Source organism: Ascaphus truei, chromosome 4 (assembly GCF_040206685.1).
Source record: "Ascaphus truei isolate aAscTru1 chromosome 4, aAscTru1.hap1, whole genome shotgun sequence".
Taxonomy (NCBI): Eukaryota; Metazoa; Chordata; class Amphibia; order Anura; family Ascaphidae; genus Ascaphus; species Ascaphus truei.
Window position 1 is genome coordinate 72,644,392 of NC_134486.1, and position 22,436 is coordinate 72,666,827.

At 43.4% G+C, this 22,436-nt stretch overlaps 1 protein-coding gene across 2 annotated transcripts in view; it reads left to right on the forward strand.

Moving 5' to 3' along the window:
• The window catches only part of SLX4IP (SLX4 interacting protein), a 191,545-nt gene that overhangs the window by 113,727 nt on the left and 55,382 nt on the right, over positions 1-22,436 (forward strand). For both annotated transcript variants that reach the window (XM_075596041.1, XM_075596040.1), the window contains 2 exons: positions 6,101-6,190; positions 8,405-8,528. In XM_075596041.1, the coding sequence (XP_075452156.1) occupies positions 6,101-6,190; positions 8,405-8,528 (214 nt within the window). The remainder of the gene's footprint in view (positions 1-6,100; positions 6,191-8,404; positions 8,529-22,436) is intronic.

Sequence of the window (22,436 nt, forward strand, 5' to 3'; positions counted from 1 at the left end):
GATACAAAGTGCACCATCAGTCAACCATAACCAGGCTGGATCCAATGTTAAAGAGGGAATCCTCAATAATAACATCCACATACTGCGAGGCTTTACGGACTATCAGAGGTGGCCCCACACCAACCGCCCACAACTTCCCAAGGGCAATAAGCTGTGGTATGTCTAACGTGACAGTCATAGTGGTAGAATATGTTAACGTGCTATTCTGTATCAGTGGGAGGCCTCTGAAGTTGGTGCCTAAGGATCTAAATTGGAACGACAACAAACTGGTTTGAGTGATGGGTGAATTATAGCACCCATCCCTCGACCCCGTACGTCGTATACAAAGATATACACCAGGACAGTGGACAGGTCACGCTATATTAGCGAGATCATACTCCCTGTTCAAACCCCCTGGATGTAGCGTGCCCAATTCCCGAATCCAGAAGGCCTCCCTTTCCTGAGTGCACGTACTCTGTTTCCACCACGTCGTGGTTTGGCCACCACTTCTATGATCTGAAACCGCAATTGACTCACATTGTGCCCCGCTTGTACGAAGTGTGAGGACACGGGTTGGTCCAGCACTTTACATCTAATGGTAGATTTGTGCTGACTAATCCGTTCTTTAGCTTTGCGAATTGTTTCGCCTACATAAGCCAACCCGCACCACAAAGTCAGTGTTACAAATGGCATTGTCCCTTATCTCATACCTTTTGCCCGTATGTGGATGCGTAAAAGAGGAACCCTTCTGCACATTGCCGCACTGTGCGCATGACAAACATGGAAAGGTACCTTGAATAGGTGTACCTTTAAAGCAAGACCCTTGTACTTTAGCTGAACCAAGGTCTGCTCTGACCAATGAATCCCGTAATGTGTGTGCCCTTCTATATGAAATCAATGGTGGGGCCGTAAACAAACTATCCATCATAGGATCTACTGCACCGACACACTTTATTCGAGCAAATACCCAGTATGTACCTGGCAGATACCTGGAATGCGCCGCTCCTCACCTCTGACAAGCCCCGTTGCGTTTGCCTTCCCAGCCTGGGTTCATGCCTGGCTGACGGGCGGCTGATCTGTTAAATGATAATGATTAGGATTTAATAGGCTGCAATGCTTTGCGTGTCTACCAGATGGCATAAATTCATGAATTGTAATGCAGTATATATATATATACTGTGCAGTATTGCAGCCAGCAGGAATAAAATGCTTCAATCCCTGCTTGGAAAATACCTCAATGCACTCGGGCAGAAAACAGTCACAAACCTCAATACACCCGGGTATACCCGAATTCGTGGGACTAGCCGAGCTCGAATAAAGTGTGTCGCCAGTGTAATCTAATCAAGGGCCAATATTTTCTAAGGATTCTATTAATCTTAGGACTGGCAGTAGTATATGTACTTACAAAGGGTATTCTTTGTGATCTGGTTTTGACCCTAGTAGATCGTAATAGAGTCTCCCTGTCAAGACTATCAACCCTTGTTCTTTCATTAGTGAGTTCACTAATCGGATAACCCCAGTCCTCAAATTTCTTAGTCATAGCTGTTAGTTGGTTCTCAAGTCTATTAGGTTCCCCCACAATTCTCTTCACTCGAAAGAACTGACTTCTCGGTAATGCCCGTATGGTACCAGGGGGATGGAAACTGCTATAGTGGAGCAAAGTATTACGATCTGTGGTTTTCGAAAATAGATCTGTTTGTAGTTTCCCTGCCCTTTTGTAAACATTGGTGCCCCTCACACACATTTAATGCACCTAGGGCTGAGCATTGTGTGTTCCTCTATTTTAGAATGTTAAGTTACAAGTGTGGTTTTGGGTTTGCATGCAAGTTTTTTTTTGTCCAATATGAGCCACCTTAGGAACCCGGGTGGGGAACTTTTGGCGCCAAAAATGCTGTAAATGTTCACATTGTATGTCAGAGTATGTGGGGGAGCTTGAGAAAGGATTGTAAGGTCTGAAACGTTGCTTCTTTTTTCTGTGATTACCCTCTGATGCCTGTGTTACTTCATTAAATTGTATTTTTTGAATTTGTGAGTGCTCCAGATTCTTTGATATTGGGTATTTATCTATTTTTTGTTGCTGGATGGTGATCCTGGCCGCACTGTGAGCACCACGGCTGATCAGATAAGTTTTTTCCTTTTACTTTTTCCCTTTGAGTGCCCTGAACATTCTTGCTATTGTTACATATACAGTGGTTTTCAGAAGTATTCACGCTCTACCAATAATGTCACATTTTGTTGAATTACAAATAATGTATGCTCAGTTTTGTTTTTTAACAAACTTTTTTATTCTAAGTTACAAATCTGTAGTGGTTAAATGTCAGCAAAGGAAATGTACAACATGAAATTTACTGGTTGCATAAGTATTCCGCCCCTGAAGTCAGCACCTTTTGCAGCAATTACTGCTATGAGTCTTTTTCAATAGGTCTCTACTAGCTTTGCACAGTAGGATGGTGACATTTTTGCCCATTATTCAGGGGAAATATTCATTCTGATAAGTTTGTTGGGGATCGTCGATGGACTGCAATCTTCAAGTCTCGCCATAAATGTTCAATTGGATTTGTCAGAAACATTCATTCTCTTCTTGTTCAACCACTCCAGTGTGGTTTGGCTTTTTGCTTCGTGTCATTGTCCTGCTGAAATGTGAATGGGTGGGGATATTTTTTTTTTAATGTATTTGGGGGTGGGAAATTTTTTGCATTGGGGGGTGGGATGGAATTGTGTGAGGGGGAGGGGATGAGTGAGCGTGGGGTAATTGACAGAGGGAGAGGAGAGGGGGTGAGGGAGGAAAAGAGGGAGTAAGAGTGATACGCAGGGGAGAGAAATACATGCGAGGCGGGAGAGTGAGAGGGGGTGAGACGGAAGGGAGAGAAATACATGGGAAGAGGGGTGGGGGGGACAGAGAGGGAGCTCGTGAGGTGTGAAATGGGGGCGGGGGCGGCTCGCAATACCGCCGACAAGATGGGGGGCCTGCCTAAAATGTTTTTCCTGGGCCCATGATTTCTGTTAGCGGCCCTGCTTTTATGATATTTTGTGATATTTGAAGTGGTATTTGTTTGTTCTTTTTTTGTTTTTATCCTCTATTGGATTATTGAGGATACAATAAATATCATTGTGATACGAATATCCTTCACGTATTTATCTGGAGCGAGCACTTCCTTGTTTTGTGTTTATGTAAAATTTGGATTGGTCTCTATTAGGAAGCAGCCTTATACTCCTGATATATTCCCACCTAGACCATAGTCCGTCACCTTTCCCATACTTTTCATCATTGTTATTAGGTTGTTTACTTATTGATGATATTAGGACCTAGAGGTCCCACTACACAGAGTATTCATAAATCAGTACTTGGGTTCCATTATATTATTTCACATTGGATAAGATAACCCAGCGGTGCGCAAACTGTGGGGCGCGACCCCCAAGGGGGGCGCGAGACTGCCGTCGGGGGGGGCGCAGGGTTTACAGAGGCCCCGCGCGCTTCCCGAAGGCACTTAAATTAAGTGCCGGAGGAGCTGCAGGGCCTCTGTAAACCTCACTTACCGTGGCTCCGGCGGCTTCCTCCCTGCGTCGCCATGTCAACGCGGCATCAAAATGACGCTGCGAGGTCATGTGACGTCACGTTGCTATGGCAACGTGACGTCATTACGCCAGAGCGCGGGTAAGTTGGGGTTGGGGGGGGGGGCGCGGGAGTGAGGGGACAGCCGGCAGGGGGGCGCAGGGAAAAAAGTTTGCGCCCCCTGAGGTAACCTATTGATTTCACTTCACATGTATAATAACATCACAGTTTTTAGCGCTATCGTATTGTTGTTTTAATGTATAATATACATTTATATATATATATATATATAACGGAAATAGCCGTGTTAGTCCAGTTGCGATAGTGCAGAATAAATGAGTTCTTCAGTATTAGGTGATACCTATTTTTATTTGGACTAACAATTTATGTCATAGGACAAGTTTTCGAGAGTTCTCCTCTCAGACCTGAGGAAGAGAGGAGAACTCTCGAAAGCTTGTCCTATGACATAACTTGTTAGTCCAAAAAATAAATATATATATATATATATACATTTTTATATATATATATATATATATATATATATATATATATATATATATATATCTCAAAGATCAAGGCCACTAAGGGCAGGCGAGTGAACAGGCACCAGACACACACAGACAGGGGCCAGTCCAGTTAGTTACAGTTAAATACTACAAGTTTTATTAAGTAAATGTTAGAAATGTTTGACTTGGCTAATGGCTATAACTATAACAACACAACAACACACAGCAAGCAGGCAGCTCTAAAACCAGGCAACCTTTAGATTTAGTAGTGTGTATAATAATTAGATATTATATTTTTATTATTAACTAGAGGCGGCACTGACGTGGTGGACTGGTGTGTGTGTGTGTGTGTGTGTGTGTGTGTGTGTTTTTTTGGACTGGACACACTGGATGGTGGTGTACCATGTTATGTTAATTAACAAATAACAACAACAAACTAGATAACTAGTACTAATAGTAAACGGTGGTATAATAACAGTCAGAGTAATCTCATGTTGTCCAATCTAAGTCAGACTATTTATTTTTATACAGTGTTCTTGATTTGCCAGGCTGGGTGCTGTGGCTGCTGTGGCTGCTGTGGTTGCTGTGGAACTGGCAGTGGTACCAATGTGGCAACTCTAGTAATGGAATGGCAGTAGCTGCTGGCCTCAGTGGCCTGGGCTGCGCACTGGCAGTATCTGGCACACTAGCTGCAGAGAATGAGAGAAACTAAATGTGCATAAGTTTAACCCTCCTCGAAACCTATTGACACAGTATTTTTATTATTAAATATAAATACAGCTCAACCCCCTTATAACACTGTGCTTGGGGTCCAAAGAATCACATCGCATTATAAGCGGATCGCGTTAGAAATAATGTGCCATTGTATGCATTGTACAATAAAGTATTTAAGATACCAGTAGTTGTGTTGTAAAGTATTCATAAATACAGAAAATGGGAGCCACACTTGCATCGCGTTATAAGCGGATTTGCGTGGTAACGGATCGCGTTATAACGGGGTTGAGCTGTATATTGCTATATATTGCTATATAATTTATATAATAGAAACAGTACAGTAGAAGTGCACAGGCCACTGAGGCCAGGCAGGCACTAGCCCAGGGAGTGGACTACGAGTTTTATTAAGTAAATAATGTATCAATTCCGCAGCTGAAAGGAACTTGCAAATACGCTGCATGATTCGGATTTCTGCAAAAATGTTGCCCATTTCTTTTCAATCGGTGTTGCATGGAACCGTGGCGTCCCCCGAGAAACCTTTGGCAATGACCTTTTACTCCTCAAGACCCACTAACTTTATTTTTTGGTGTATTTTATTTAATAATTCAAAAATCTTATTAAATGGTATGCTGTAATGTTTGAATTTGATATAACATAAAAAGCTGTTAATGAATGAAGCATATATAATCTCTACCACAGCAAATAGTCATTTTATTTACTTATGATAAGTGGGCTGGGGTCGCGCAAAGTGATGCTACATTTTTAAGTGGTTCAATGCAGTCATAATATATTCTTAAAGAGTTAAAGTATGATGCCCTAAATGTCTGTTTTGAGGTTATATACAAGTTTATTAGCTGTAAGATGTTCCTTCACGGTTTTGGAACAGTCCCAATCAAAATTAGATGTATATTTAGATTTTAATTGCATGTTAATGCAAGACCAAAAGTTGTTTTGTTTTTTTGTCAAAACCTATAATAAAGAAATCTATGAGAATTATTCTCCTTTGCCACTTGTTCAAAACTTGGTTCTATCTCGGATTGTTTTGATTGATTATTTAAATGTGACGATGCACATTTTGTTCCACGGTCATCAGTTAATTATTTTCTCATTCCACCCCCCCCCCCCCCCATCCCCCTTTTTTTTGTTAACTAAATTTAAAGTTCCAGCAAGTATCTGAAGGAGTGCAAAACAAATGGTTGCAGCTTCCAGCAGTGGGTCAAGTAATCATGTAATTTGATGTGTTTCTTTTGAGTTAGAAGCTTATAATGACTCTTGATGGTGGCTTCCTTTTTTGTCTGCTGTACATGTGCCTTACAACATCCTGAAGATTTCATCCTTTGTTTTGCAGTGTGGGAACTTTGCTGTTCTGGTGGATCTTCATGTTTTGCCTCAAGGCTCTAGTAAAGACACCAGCTGGTTTTCCGACCATGAGAAGGAGGTACAACAAAACCATTTCAACTTCAAAAGCCTATAGCTGCAGGGAAGAAATTGGACTGCACTGATTTGCTCAGATCTTATTTTCATTGTTATGTTGAGACTACTGTGAGTTATAACTAACCTTTAACAACTCCTAAGGGACTATTAGGCATGTGTTCTGTTTCCCCTCAATTAATTACTCTTTTTATTCTGGTCTTTCTCATACAGACATTATAATTTTGTTGTTGTATATCTTAGTATTATATTGTGTCTTGTCAACTTTACATTACATACTGTTGTTTTATTTAGAAAGAGCATAATTTTAATTTTCAACCAAGAAATGTATTAGTACTCCCTAATACGTACAATATCGTATCATGTTTCTTAATAAAAAGTATCCACCGTTAACCAGAAATATAATCTATTTTTTCTCTCCCTTTTTTATTTTTTTATTTTTTCCATCCGTTGCTTTGATTGCTGCAAAATTGTGCTGTTAAAGTTTAACAACATAATGTGCTTTGTCTTAATAATCCTCTGCCATTTTAGTTCAGACAAGACAATAATGCATTCAATTAATTCCTCTGGGTTGTGGTGTGATCACTGCACTACTTCATACACATGTAGTATTAATTACCCAGCAACTTTGCTCTCTTTCTAGTGTGATTCTCTCTTCCAGCAAGTAAATTAAGTAAGGATCACTATGTAAAACCAAGTTGATAATGTTATAAATAATGTAGAATATTCAGAGGCTTTAGATATTGGAAGATTAATGAAGTAGGCAAAAGTTCACTTTTTTTTCTTTACCAGTTGCCCATTTTGGATTACAAAAATGTAAAGAATTTCAAATTAACCCATGCTAGTTTGTCTTCAAGTATAGATTTTGGTTTGAAATACAAGTCAATGTTTAAGAAAATCATTTTGAAAGTTAATAATAGATTCTTCCTTTTTTTATCGGGTTACTGTCAATAGCCATGGAACTATGTAAGCTGCAGTACACGTTGATTGGGAAGATGGGGATTCTGACTCTGATTTGCGATAAATGCAGTAATATGAAGTCTTGTAACTTCATACAACTATTTTTTTTATTCTATACATTTTTTATTTACATTTCAAAGATTCAGGATTATTTTACAACCTGGAAATACAAAAATAATGCTGTATTTCGGTGGCGGGCAACCTGATAAGGAGGGCTTCAGGTGACCTGGAGAGGGAGTGGGTGACATGGAGGGGGGGGGGGGGTGGAGAGATCGTGACATTGGGGTCTTTTTTCTTAGTGCACAGGGAGCAGGAATAAGGGCTTCAGGTGCATGGGAATGGTAAAGGAGGGATGGGAAGAGGCATAGGGGGTCTTTTTTCCCAGGACACGGGGAGAATGGACTTTGCAGCTGTTAATAATTGCTCCTCCCTGTTCCTTCTAATCAGCTCCCTAATGCTGGTGTGCTCATTAATACTGTCCTGCTCATTATCTTACCCTTAAAACTAGTGTTAAGCTCGTAGAAGAGCGGGACATTATTCACTATGAAGCGCTCATATGTGGCAACAACGTCTGCTCTCCTTTTGCTCTGGGGAGAGAGGGAAAGTGGGCAGCCAGGGCCCAAAGGCAACTTTCCCAGGTTCCTGGGGGGAAAGGGTAGCGGTTGGGGGGGCCACCTGTTTTCCCACCAATGGTCTAATAGATGTTGATACTAGTTGATTAGTGCTTACTCATTACATAATTATCCACCTGCTTCCACTATTTTGCAAGCCACATCCAGCTCTTTGACAAGTCCTGCAACTTTTCCTTTATGCCTACAGAATTCAAATTGTAATACATTTTGTCATATGTTGTCCTAACCCCATACAACTAGCGCCATTTTCTCACTTGCTTCCACTGAACACTATCCAGAGTTGCTTCTAGCTAGCCTCTCTTCCCGCACAGAACAACCATCCTCCCCTTGATACCATTACAGTAGTTGAATGAAAATTTCGTTTTCCCAGATACACACATCTAATACTCTCCATGATTCTGCACCTGTGTACTTTTCAACGAATATCTTTTGTATTTCTATTTATCTTATGCCTGGTTTGTTTTCAAATTTGTGTACTAAAAATCTACTAACCTACTGTATCCATGATTGCCATCTTGCTATCATGTCCGTATGTTAGTTTTCTATATCTTATATTGTAGTGCAGTTTCTGTTCTAAGCTTATGCAGGGTAGAAAAGTGTCATAATATTTGGTCTTCTGTACATTTCAGGAAGTCTGCATGTTACTTAAGGATACCATTGATGCTAGAGTGAGGCAACATATTGAAACGCGCAAACAGCAGGGTCAATTGAAACGCAAAGAATTTACACAGACCAGTCCATTGTTTTTGAAAGGTAAGCAGTAAATGTTTATTTCGCAAGTAAATTGTAGTTGCAGAGCCTACGTGTATTTAAGATATTAAATATTAGTTGTGTGTTAAAAGGCATTTCAGTGAAGAAGTAAGGTTAGTATAGGCCCAGTTAAAACAAAATCTTGCTTAAAAAGGGTGGGCAATCTATTTTGACTTTTGATCAAATAAGTAAACATCCATGTATGTGTAGCCCTGTTTCCTTCTGAATACAGTACAACTACCAATGCTGTATAACCTGCTGGCTCACAGGGCTAAGCCTCTGCCACGGAGAGCCTGGGGCAATATATTTATATAGAGTACCTCTTATCAGGTGCAGCGCCTCCACCTGCGATGGCTCCCAGCAGAGCGGGAGATGTTCCTCGCAGGACAATAATACAATACTACACACACAGCATGTAAAAGAAACAGTAGCTTTACTAGCAGTAACCATAACCATGTATTGTATATCCCTATTGGTGTTACTCTTCAATGAGACACTATACTACCGCGTCTCACAGGACGCGACCCTTCACCGTTGTCCCACACCGTGTCCAATACCCCAAAGTGAGTGTATGTGTGTGACTGCGCAGGCACTAGTATGAATAATATTATAGTTGGTGCACTTAATGGATGTTACCTGCCGAGCACTCCTGCGCTCGGGCCCGCAAACAGACTTCACAAAGGATCCGACGACGCAGAGCTGCTTGTGATACCTTCCGGGGTGATCCCACCCGGATGGCTGATGATATGCCTGAAGAGGTCTGGTCCCAAACCTCTGGGATGGTGCTGTGACAGTCTCTGTGTCTTTAGCAGCTTCACTCACTAACGTGACAGGTTCCTATGCTAGGGCCTGTCCCTACATTAACTCTTACTGACTGTGACTCAGGGCCTATTTGGGCCTGGGGGTATACGGGCCTAGTGTAGAGGCTACTTGCCTCTCTACACGCTGAGCTCCTTCCTCGTCCCCCTCCCGATCTTCTCTGTCTGCGAGCTCCCCTGCGCAACCTCCTAACTCTTCCTGCAGAGTCTCCTATCGCCCTATTGGCTCCCTAGCGTCACCTGGTCTGGCTGAGGCTCATGGGACTTGTAGTCTCCGGGCCAAGACCCCTTCCGATTGGCCCATGCTTCTCGCGCTGCCGCACCCACTCTCTGCTCATGCGCAACCTCTTATCTGACGCCGTCGCCTCCGAGACTCTCTGCGCATGCGCAAGTACCAATGGCGGCGCCCTGGACGCTCGGGCCGCCGCGGAGCCTCCAGTGTATCGAAACGCTCCCTGCACGCTCTGCAACCTTCCCTTATTCTCCCATTGCACCGGAGATAAGGGTAAGCCTGGGGGACCTGGCTACATATGTATGCAGGTGAAAAACATTTACCTGCAGCTCAGGGATGCAGAAAAGCAATCCTTTTTCAGGATGGTAAAATTGACTGTTGCTTTTGTTTCCAAGATTCTGGCAATAGAAACAGACTATACACCCGTCTGCCTGCGTAGGTTTCCAACAAACTTTTTTGAAAATGCTTAGACATGGCGATTCTGTTATTTGTAAACAGACATTTATTCTAATTCACTTGAATGAGCGCAAGAAAGAGCGTAAGGCGTCATCCACAATTATTTTGCAATAGCCTTAATAGATGGCATGTGTAGAAATTACAAAAAAGAGGAGTACTGTAAACAGTAACTTCTCTTTATGTGAAATCCTAAAATGTGTGCTCGTTAGTACTGTAGTAATACATGCACTAATAAACTAATTCATGCAGCATTGTTGAAGAAACACTTCCTAAATGTGTAGGTGTTTGAGCACATGTTGACATTTTGATAGTGCCATCTTATCAACTGTTACACATTTTTTGGCAAATCCATTAGGCTAATCACCTAATTTAATTGGGTTGTTGTTCTAAATGTATGATACAAGAATGGAAGAGTAAGTCATTGTTTTAAGGCCTCTGACATGGTAGCATTGACAGCGCTCAGCAGCGCTGACGCTCATGCTCTCCTGCTCAAGCAGGAGTTTTTTTCTGTCCCTGCATGAGCGTCAGCGTGCGCGCTTTTGTGCCGGGTGGGAGGCAGGACGGGAGGCGGGGCTAGCGCGCCACGTCACGGCGCCGACGTCACGGACTGCCATTGGCTTTTGGCAGTCACGTGACCGGCCCTCCGCTTCCCTCAGCGGGAAAACTTACATTTCCCTGTCGGCTGTAATTCCACACGCCTCCGCACGCCTGCGGAAGCGCCGACTAAAGCCGCGCTGATAGGGATAATGTTTCCCCTCAGCACGGCTCAGCGCGCCTCAGCACGGTCTTTTTGACCATGGCCCTGGCCTAAGATCCGCCTGAGCAGTCACGAGTATTACAGATGAGAAACTTTATGTATGCTGTAGTTAGTAGATGTGCAGTTATAATATTTGACAATCTGTTAACGTTTTATAGACCTGCTGAATGGCAAAATTGAAACGTTGCTTAGGGTGACCGTGAAAATTGATCGTCTAATATGGACAGATGCTGTAAAAAAAAAATAACATGACAGTTTCTGATGAAACTACAAACAGCCTTAGTTTTGTTGACATCACTAAACAAATATCTAACCATTACTTCAAAGGATGCAAGTTTACTTTATTTGGTCACGAAAATGTATAGGACTACAAAGTCATGAGAACATTGCAGTAAAGGTTTCTTGCTGCTGAAATTGACACCTTTAATGCTTTGGATATAATATTATACCCAAGGGAATTTCCCAGTGATGTTGGTGAACTATGGAAAGGAGGCTTTGGAACATCCGATACGTTTGTTCTGTGGAGTTGCCCAGGGCATTTGGCCCATTGCATATGCAGATGACCCTAAGTAGGATTTTCTGTCATTCAAACACACTATGAAGACCCATTGTGGTCTGAAATGCAAACATGCTTGTGAAGCTGTGGCAATGTGTGATTCAGATTTTTCCCCCAAATCTTCAATGCCCTTATGGAATCACAATTTCAACAACATTTGGTGTTGGAAGATGGCATTTGATTCCAAGGTTTAGGTAATCGTCACCTTGATTGGGAGGTGGAGGGGTTTCTACGACGCAAGAAGAAAGCAACGGAAAGCTTCTCTACAGCAAAGTGCAGTTCTAAATTCAGCAGTGCCACGACATACCCTTATCAACAATTGCAGAATAGGTCATATACATGTAGCCAGGTCTAGGATTGGTGTACATATCTCTTTCTCATGTTGGCAATAACCCTGGTAAGTGTGCAGGAGTGCCAGCAACAATCATGAGGTTTCCCCTCACACCCTGGTGAGGTGTCATATGTCCCCAAAGGAAGTGACAACATGCAGTGTGTTCCCACTTAGTGATACAGAGCATGTTTGTTCTCTGTGGGGTGATATAAGACACAGCACTGCCTAAAGTTAGGAGTTCAGTTTCCTGTTGTTGAGCTGCTCAGTTCAGTGAGAGGCACGTGAAGGTTTGCAACATTGTTGCAGTGTCTCCTGCTAGCTGTGAGTCAGTGAGCAGAAGCAGCAGAGTTAGAGTAGCTGAGAGAGACAAAGCAGCTCAGGAGAGGAGCTGACAGCAGCCAGAGAAGCTGGGGAATCTCTCTGAGAGGATAGGTGGAAAGCAGCTCTATTAGAGAAGGGACCTTCCTAATGGAATGCTGCAAGGAGATGAGTGGCTGAGCTGTTATCTGTGAGGGGCAGTTTGCCCATACACTGGCGACACACTTTATTCAAGCTCGGCTAGTCCCAAGAATTCGGGTATACCCGGGTGTATTGAGGTTTGTGACTGTTTTCTGCCCGAGTGCATTGAGTTATTTTCCAAGCAGGGATTGAAGCATTTTATTCCCGCTGGCTGCAATACTGCACAGTATATATATATATATACTGCATTACAATTCATGAATTTATGCCATCTGGTAGACACGCGAAGCATTGCAGCCTATTAAATCCTAATCATTATCATTTAACAGATCAGCCGCCCATCAGCCAGGCATGAACCCAGGCTGGGAAGGCAAATGCAACGGGGCTTGTCAGAGGTGAGGAGCGGCGCATTCCAGGTATCTGCCAGGTACATACTGGGTATTTGCTCGAATAAAGTGTGTCGCAGCAGTACCAACCATCAATAAAGATGCCCTGTTCGAATATACCTCCACTGTGTGAGTGTGAAGTTACTCAGCAGTGGATGGCACCACCAAGAAGGAGTTCCTCACCAGGACCATCTCCCTGCGGAAGCACAGATCCTGATGAGGTGGAGGCGCTGCACATGAAGTAAGTTGGACTCGCACACACTACCTCAGCTGCGTGTCTGGATGACATCCCCTAATACCATCAAGCGGGAGACTCAGGAGCCCTGTTGCCTACAGGTGCACCACCATACACGATCACGTAATGGGGACTGGTTAGACTACCCGGGCCAATGTGAGATTGGGGGGGGGAATACCCGTTACAATTGGAGGCGCTGCTGAGATACCTGTTAACAGGACAGGCTTTTGCTAGGCACACAACAGGAAACAGGGAGAGTGTCTGCTGCCACTCTGTGCTGGAAAGGGAAAATCTAGGGGTAGTCAGGAGAACGAAAAACCTCGCAAAGCACGCCCTAGACTGACCTAAGGGGTTAGTGAGTCTGGAGCCGGGGGCTATAGCTGTCCTAGTCACCTTGAGGTAGCGCTAGGGGTAGGATGCCTGAAGGGATAGCCTGTTAACGTGGTCAGGAATTCTGGAGAGGATCTGCACTAGGCTAGCCAACAGGAGGTAGACGCCCAAGTACTGCATGGAAGAGCCAGAGTACTCTAGTCTCCATTCCAGATCACTTACCGAAGGGAGCACAGACTGGAGGAAGGAGATACAGTAGACACAGAAAGAGTGAGCCTAGCCTGAGGTAGTGCAAACACGAGTCAGATCTACGTTAGGTACACAAGGTGGTGCACAAGGCATGTTTGTTGTATCGGTATGGCAGCTGCCCCGCAGAGAGGAGCTCCATGTACGATCAGAACGAACACAGTAATCCAATGGCGACCGCAAGAATGGAGGATCCGCGCGGTGCGGAAGGTCCAAAATGGCGGACGGAGGCCGATGGAGAGAGCGCACATGGCGTGTGTGCGGGTGAAGAGCAAGCTACAGAAGCGACTTTTGTGAGCCTGCTATGGAGTGGTGCTAAAGCTGTGGCTGCGCCGTTTCTGTCCTGTCTGGGGTCTAGGGGCAATACCCCCGAGGATACTGAGGAGGACATTGTAGTGATGTGTGGAGAGCCTGTGGAAATTGAATGTCAGTCGGCATGCCAACGGTTAAATGCTACCTCAACATTCAAAGAGACTGATGGTGCGAATCAAAATGGCGGTTCCCGCTTCTCTGGGAGACCGCGTGGGCCAGTTGCAGAAAATGCTGCAAATGCTAAGATTGCAGAAAGTTGGCCGGGATTGGCGCCAAAGGAAAAACCCCACCCTGCGGGGAAGTTTGGCGCGAAAGCTGGAGCCGCGCCCTCAGGGACTGTGACGGACTCAGAGCCCCTCCCCGGTGATGTGAGTGACTCAGCGCAGAGCCAGAACCACTCCCTTATAGAGCATGCCCCTCCTTTACAGTCCACCAGGGGGAGCAAGCTCAGTGAACAGCGATCAGCAACCGCTGTTCATACTAAAGACAGTACAGAATGCAGAGAAGCACACCCGCAGTTGTATGGAGCCTGGCGATACAAAGGGGGGAAAATATCCTTTCTGGTGTGCCCGTGTCTACAAAAGAAATTGAACCTGACTGGTGGTATGGACTTTAACCATGTTAGGTTACCCATAAAATACCGGGTGGCCTGGGTGGATGGAGAGGGGTGCATAAGATGTGCTTGTGACCAGTGTGAATTCCCAGGTGACAAACCGACCTGGGGTCCCAAGTGTGCCTGCTGTGGGGCACAGTTCCTAGAGCCTGTGCTGCTGCAGGCTACGGAACAGAAAGAACCATCGGCGGAGAAGAGCGCGACTGCAGTGGAGGTACCGGAGCACGCCAGCTTCGTACCAACAACCACTGGTTGTATCGCAGAAGAACCCGGTGACTACTTTGCGGAGGATCCGATCGTGATATCCTCCGAGGAAGAGGTGGAAGTCTCGTCGGTGGTGATGCGCCTACCGGCGGACCACTACAGCGGTGCTGGAAAAGAACCGGCATTTACCTGTGTCGCGGTGGAGCGGAGTCTCGTGTTGCCGGTGCAGAACCAACCCGAGAGGCGGAGTCCCACGGCCGTGGTGACTTACAGCGCGGAAGGAGAAGATTCCATCCCGAGCCGACGGAGCGGTGAGATACATCCTTACCCTCCACAGGCGCCGGTGGTGGCAACGGCGGAGACGGGCCTAGTCCAGGCCCGAACGGAGCAGAGAGCAGAACCATCACTTACGGCGGTGGATGTCGTTCTGGAGGAAGAGGTTCCGGTTGGGAACCCAACACAAGATGGCGGCGAGTCCAGCGAGATGGCCGTGTCCTCTCGGCCAAGCAGCTGTACCAGGTTGCCTGGGTCCGAGAAGAGCCAGCAGGCCCTGCGGAAGCCTGGGAGTAAGGAGGCGAATGAACCGGAGTGCCAGTCCGATGGTACTGGGCAAGGTAGCGAGAAGTTGCGGGTCGTAGCCCCGCGTATGCCGGCAGTGTTTCCCTATGCCCAACCCCCGGCCATAGTTAAAACTCATGCCCCTGTCACTTTTTCCTATGGGTCCCAGTCTAGCCAAGGGTTGTCTGGGGAGTCCCGAGCCACTTTTGAAGAATGGACTGTGGAAAATCTGGACTGTGGTGACTGTTTTACATCCGATGAGGGATCGGGGAGGAAAATGGCTATGCAAAGGATGTTATACTGCACTGATGATGACAATCGTACTGTTATGGTGGGGTGTGATTCTAAGAGCATTGGGTCAAATTTTGGGTCCCCAGGAACATTGGGAGTTTCATCTGGGGATTTGGGTAATGTTGCTCATATGGTGCCTATTGCCCGGGGAGCCCCCTATGTGCCCTCACTGTCAGAAAGAGTTATTAGGGATCGCCAAAAGTGGTTACTTTATTTTCACCATCCATGGGAGGGAGAAAGTAAGTTCGAAATGAGGTCCCCTGATGAAGATAGGGGATATGGCACTGATGAAGAGGAAGGATTAGAAGAAGAAAATTGGGATCCTGGCGGGTTAGATGAGAAGTGGTGTAGTCAAGAGGGGATATGCTACATCTCCAGGAGATGCATTAGGAAGGTGTATGGGCATGATCCTTTCAGTCCACTAGCATCCAAGCCAGAGTTATGGGCTGATTGTGGGTGTCCAGTATGTCACCCAGAGTGTTACCGCATTGATACTCTAAGCCCAGTGGACCATGCTGTGCGCAAGCCACCTTGAGAAGGCATGGGGGTACCAGTCATGGGTTCTACAGAAGGGAATAATTCTGGGTGTTACACATCTACGTTAGGATGTATCTGTTATAATGTTATGAGAAAAGATATGTACTGTAATATGTGTTGTTATGTTTTGCAGTGCTACCTGAAGGAAGGTTCCGCAAATTTAGGTTCCAAGCGAGGACGTTGGGATTCCACCAGGGGGAGAATGTAGCCAGGTCTAGGATTGGTGTACATATCTCTTTCTCATGTTGGCAATAACCCTGGTAAGTGTGCAGGAGTGCCAGCAACAATCATGAGGTTTCCCCTCACACCCTGGTGAGGTGTCATATGTCCCCAAAGGAAGTGACAACATGCAGTGTGTTCCCACTTAGTGATACAGAGCATGTTTGTTCTCTGGGGGGTGATATAAGACACAGCACTGCCTAAAGTTAGGAGTTCAGTTTCCTGTTGTTGAGCTGCTCAGTTCAGTGAGAGGCACGTGAAGGTTTGCAACATTGTTGCAGTGTCTCCTGCTAGCTGTGAGTCAGTGAGCAGAAGCAGCAGAGTTAGAGTAGCTGAGAGAGACAAAGCAGCTCAGGAGAGGAGCTGACAGCAGCCAGAGAAGATGGGGAATCTCTCTGAGAGGATAGGTGGAAAGCAGCTCTATTAGAGAAGGGACCTTCCTAATGGAATGCTGCAAGGAGATGAGTGGCTGAGCTGTTATCTGTGAGGGGCAGTTTGCCCATACCAACCATCAATAAAGATGCCCTGTTCGAATATACCTCCACTGTGTGAGTGTGAAGTTACTCAGCAGTGGATGGCACCACCAAGAAGGAGTTCCTCACCAGGACCATCTCCCTGCGGAAGCACAGATCCTGATGAGGTGGAGGCGCTGCACATGAAGTAAGTTGGACTCGCACACACTACCTCAGCTGCCTGTCTGGATGACATCCCCTAGTACCATCAAGCGGGAGACTCAGGAGCCCTGTTGCCTACAGGTGCACCACCATACACGATCACGTAATGGGGACTGGTTAGACTACCCGGGCCAATGTGAGATTGGGGGGGGGAATACCCGTTACATACAGTAAGAGTGCCGTTTGTGTTCTGACTCCTGTATGGTCCTTGGAATTTCTTGCTATATTCAGGTTAGAGTTGGGCAATATAGCAATATGATGGTAATGTTGCGATGATGATAAAAGAAATAATAAATCGATCTTGAATGTAGTTATTGTTGCACTACTGTCAGTCACCTAGGGTTGTCATTGACCTATTGGGGACAGTTAGTGACATGCCGTTTAAGATGCGTCAGCCTCATAAAACTGCAATGTAATAGAGATCCTGGCTCCCATCCTTTACTCTTCACCCCTCAATAATAGCAGCACCCTCAGGAGCGTCGGTATGCCCCCTCCCTCTTAATCATTGCTGCCTGCTCTGATTTTTTGCGACAGGTGAAAGTAAAGATGTGTTATATATCTTGATCTCTAATTTATTTTAAAACATATTTAACGTGCCATAAATGTAAAAAAAAACAAAAAAACCCGAAATGACTTCTAGATAATTTTCTTTAATGCCAATTTAAAAAAAACAAAAAACTTTTTTCCTTTTTTACAGATATTTATCACATTAAATATGATCATCAATCATGATACATTTCCTAATATTGTTATCCTAGTTCGTTTTGTTTTTATAAACTAGCACATTGTTCTCCGCTTACCAGAAAGTAGCTACGTTTCATGCATGCTTTATTTGTCCCACCCGTTAGATTTTATTTTCAATCCATAGAATGTTTTTCAGAATCTGATCACTGTTTGTTATATTTATGAGCACCCTGAATCCGAGCTCTCTCTGTCTGCCACATAGAAAGGTACAGTATGCAAAGAAGTATTGCTGCTTATAGTGCTATCACTTCTCTTCTTTGCATACAGTATATCATTAGAATAGTGATATAGAGAGAGAAAGGGGGAGCACAGGTTGAAGAATCATTAGAATAGTAACTAGGAATTGAATAGTAAAGTCTTAGGGCTCGCTCAGACAGGCTGCTACAGCAGCTTGCTAGTGTTCGCGCCCCCGCCGAGCGCTCCTGCAGCACAGCGATCTGTGCTCAAACAGCCGGAGCCAGATCACAGCATTTGGGGGCGCGGCGGGGCCGTGTAACAAACGTGTCACGGAGCTGGTTCGCCTCTATTGGCTGAATCAGCTCACGTCACGTGACTGTAGCCCCAAATTTCAATTTGGGTTGTGCCGGCAAAATGGCGCAGCAACAATGCTGCACCTTGCCGCCGGTGGAGTTTTCAGTTTGAAAACACCCACCGCACAAAACAAATTTGCGACGGACGTGCACGTTAGCGAGCGCACGTTAGCGCGCGCACGTCGCATCGCCTTCTGTCTGAGCTAAGCCTGAGAAGGCTGTGCCGAACTCTCCTATTTAACATCTGGAACGATCTCGTAATCGGCATACTGACCAATGTAAGAACTATTTTGTCTTGGAGTTTGCTGTGCATTATTGTCCCCCCCCCTCCCCCTTAGAGAGAAAGTAGAAACATTATTCAGGGGATTATGAGGAATTTTTCTTCAGAATAAGATAGTCAGTATAGATATTATGAGTAATTCACAGTTGCTCGTTCTGTGTTTACATCGTGAGCACTCAAGGGGCTAGATTGCATATTTGAAAATATGTGCTTCAATTTGTTATGCAGTATTCATTTACAACATGTAGCATACAGTATATTAAAGCCACTTACATGTGACTGCAAATTTAGAGCTATTGTAGTGTGAAAGAAAACCTTTTTGTGGGGTGTGTGTATTTAGTGAAATAATTTAGCAAGAGAGTTACACATGTAAAATATGCAGGAGCTGGTTTCATACGATTGTGCTGGCAGGAAACACCACTAGATGTTTAGCATTAGTAGTTCCGACACAAATTCAACAACTCTAACAACACGCAATCTACTCACTCAACACGTCTGAGTGGTATATGTAGAAAACTGTCAGACTGCTGAGTCAGTAATGCAACACTCTGACTGTGGGAACAGTCTTTAGGCACTTGTCATACCTTCCTACTGAAATCCATACAAGTACTGCTTGCAGGGGAACAAAATTAGGATACTGTGAAGACATGAAACTTATTAGGAACATTCACAGATGTATACTAGGGCAGTTTAAGCATTTTTCTTTCTTTATAAGGAATTTGCCTGTAGCAATTTGATAACAGTGTGAATAGTACCTTGAATTCCCCAACTCTGCCTCTACAAGCTGCTCTGACTGATTTAGTTAATTACATTTGGTACAGCTTGTCTTTTTCTGCTTTTGATTGAGTTGAGTAGCAGGCTGATATAGACTGGACACGCACAGCACATGGAGTATAGCATAAGACATAGAAGGAAGGAAATTGCTGGGTCAGATAGTTTGGACAGTGGGAATGGCATGTACAATGTTGTCTGACACTGATGCGCTTTTTTGCAGGGGATCTCATGTGTTTGTTTGAAAGATTGGGACGCTATTGAACAAGCATATTTTTATTGCAACAAATTTGGAGCTGCCCTTAATTAACATTGATCGTGCTCTCTCTCGTGTAATGTTGCCCCAACTTTGAGTGCAGGGTTGTTTAATCACTGTACAGTAGTTATAGAAGAAGAAAGTAGTGCACCAAAATGTTTTGTTACCATCTTTTTTTAATTTAAATGCCTAAAAGTACCAAATAAAAAATAATGTTTATACGGTTATTAAGTTGGTTTACCTACGGTAGGCAAAATGAGAAAACCCACAGCCCCATATGCCAAAGTGGTAAATTGTAATCATTGCAGCTTTATTTCCTTAGCTATTACCGTCTCTAGCTTTCGTGTAGTTGCATATACTTATGCTAAGTGGTACTGTTATTTTTAATGCATTGTAAGTTTTAAACTTTGTGTAATAACGAATATTACATTTGCATAGTTTGTTTAAATATTAATTGTCTGCCTGCTCGTGGCATCAATAAGCTTCAAACTAATCTTAGTTCTGTACAGTATTTGTGTTTTGTTGTTTGTGTTTTTAACACAGCATTTGCAAAACACATTTTTTCTTGACAATATTTTTAAAAATTCATTTACTAGAATTTGAGAGTAGCCATGCATTACAACGCACAGTACTGGGAGGTGCTTGGTTGCTGGAATTACTTCCTTGTTCTAGCGTAGCCGGTGTCAGTGGTTACTTTGGGTAGTAATAGAAAAAGTCAGACTGTTTTGATCATGATTATGTTGGGAGTTTGGGTGCTCCGAATATGACCAGCAGATGTGGTTGTACCTTTAGCAAGTGCATTTTTTTTTTTTGGACTGAAATATTCTATATGTCTCTGGTAAAAGGGTCTTCTGATATATAACAGGTTTGCTGATAATTACATATAGAATATATTATTATTATTATTTAAAGGAGAAATACATTAACAAAAAACATGATACCTGTTGTTTTTCTAATTTTGTGGAGGGATGGATGCTCTACAAGGAAAATATTTTTAATAAGGTAAGAAAAGTTATAGGTTTCAATTGTGTGTGTTTTGTATATTCTTGTCAAACTATAGAAGTTGCTACAGTATGAGTTGTTCTCAATCACATAAGAAAGCTCCTGAAACTTTGTGGGTTTGGCGTTAGTCCAATGTGGAAATAGTTAATTCAGTTGTCTTGAGCTACAGAATCTCAAAGAAGACAATTAAAGACAAAATCTTTAAAGTCTCGAGTTCATATAAAAATCTACACTCTGAGCAGGAAAAAATGATAAAACAATGGCTTTTGCTCCTAGCACACGCTGTAGCATGCATACGTTTACATTAAACTTATTTCTCCTCAAAAAAAGATGCAAACGTGCCTGTTCGCTCACTCTGAGTACATTTTGACTTGAACAAGTGTAAAAGCCAACCATAGGCGTTTGTTGCAGTCACGAGGGCACTGAAGTCGAAGAAGTACTTCTTGTTGAAGTTAAATATTGTGTGACAGAATGTCTTCTCCCCAATTTCCAGGGACATAACTACTAACAAGTGTGTCAATCCTGTCAATTAAATGAAAAAATGCCTCTGCATTGTTTTGAAGTTTTTTTTAAGTACGCCATTTCTCAGCAGTATTTTAAAAAAAAAACAAAGTAGCTCATAATAGCTGCAGTATTCTGGGGCAAAACCCAGAGATGAAAATAAGAAATTGCTTGAGAAACGTGATAGTTCTTAAAAATAAGGAATTTACATAATTGCAACCAGAAGCATGACCTGGAAGTGAAATGTTGCGAACCTTTAGCTGCACGATTTCCTACATGCATTGTGTTGGCATCCACTAAAGTGTGAGAAACTTACAGACAAGTTCACTGACAGTATTGGCATATCTTTTTAACAGAGAAGGAACCATTGTGTAAATGTCATTTAAAGGATCTAAGATTGCACGGTGTGAGACCTAATAAGTAAAAAATAATAAACGTGTGTAGATTATGAATTTTATCTAGCATCGTTTCATTCCAAATTTGGATCATTTCAAACGATCACAACACATTTTCCTGTTTTAATATCTGCATAAGAATAATTTATATATGTTCTTATCATAGAGATAAAATACCAGAATACTCAAGAAGTTCATATGTATTTTCAAACCAATCTTGATCTTTTCCCTTAATAGATGGGAGTATAGAGCAAATTCTGCATACCTATAAGGAATAGAACCATAGAAAGTTAAACTGACAGCTTTGTTGTAATAAATGAATATCGTAACAGTTCTAATATTGTCAATTCAATCAGTAATAACAATACTAAAATGAGTTTAGTGACTGGATTGCATTATTCAAATTAAAATAAAAAAGTGATGCACTTATACATGTAGGGAGCTAGTCTGCAGGACTGACATGTAGATAGTGTCTATGAATGAAATCTGTCAACTTTCTGCTCATCTTATTGCTCAAGGTGCCGGTCTCCTCACTCAGCTGCTGCCGCCTCTCACTGGAATCTGAAAGGAAATACATTTCATGTTAAATTGCATGCATGAAACACATAAGCAATAATATGGTGGGACGAAGAGAATAGGAGTGAGCTCATATAATGACCCTGATTCAAGATGCTTCTGTTTATTGTAATGATTCTCCTGTATTGGGGAGGTGAGGGGTCCGGGTATGTGGGTATGACTGAGCACCACAGGAAGCACATGAAGAGTGCAATATAATATTCTCCCACTAGATGGCAAGGGTAGTGTTTCCTGTATTGAGTAGTATACCAGTGTCTTTGCTGAAAAGCTGAGGATGTGAGTTCAACAATAAGCAATTGGTGAACCAGATCCGTGTGAATATGATAGCCTTGGCTAGCTTTCAGGGAATTGAGGCAATCGCGTTATGTCATGCAAACTTATAGTTTTATTTTTGTGGTCCACCCTGCTTAGGTGAAGATAGCACTATAATGCATAAATAGAATATAGTACTAATTGGTTATCCTACATATATTAACCTTTACACTGCCCTATTGGCCCTGTTGATGCACTAGTTACATCATGGTGAAACACTAGGGTGGAACGAGGTGACTGCTCCAACAGAGCGGGCGGCTGCGTGATCTAAACGGAAGTGGGACCCCCTGAATTTTCATTTACATCAGCCATCTTTTCAGTGCAAATGTC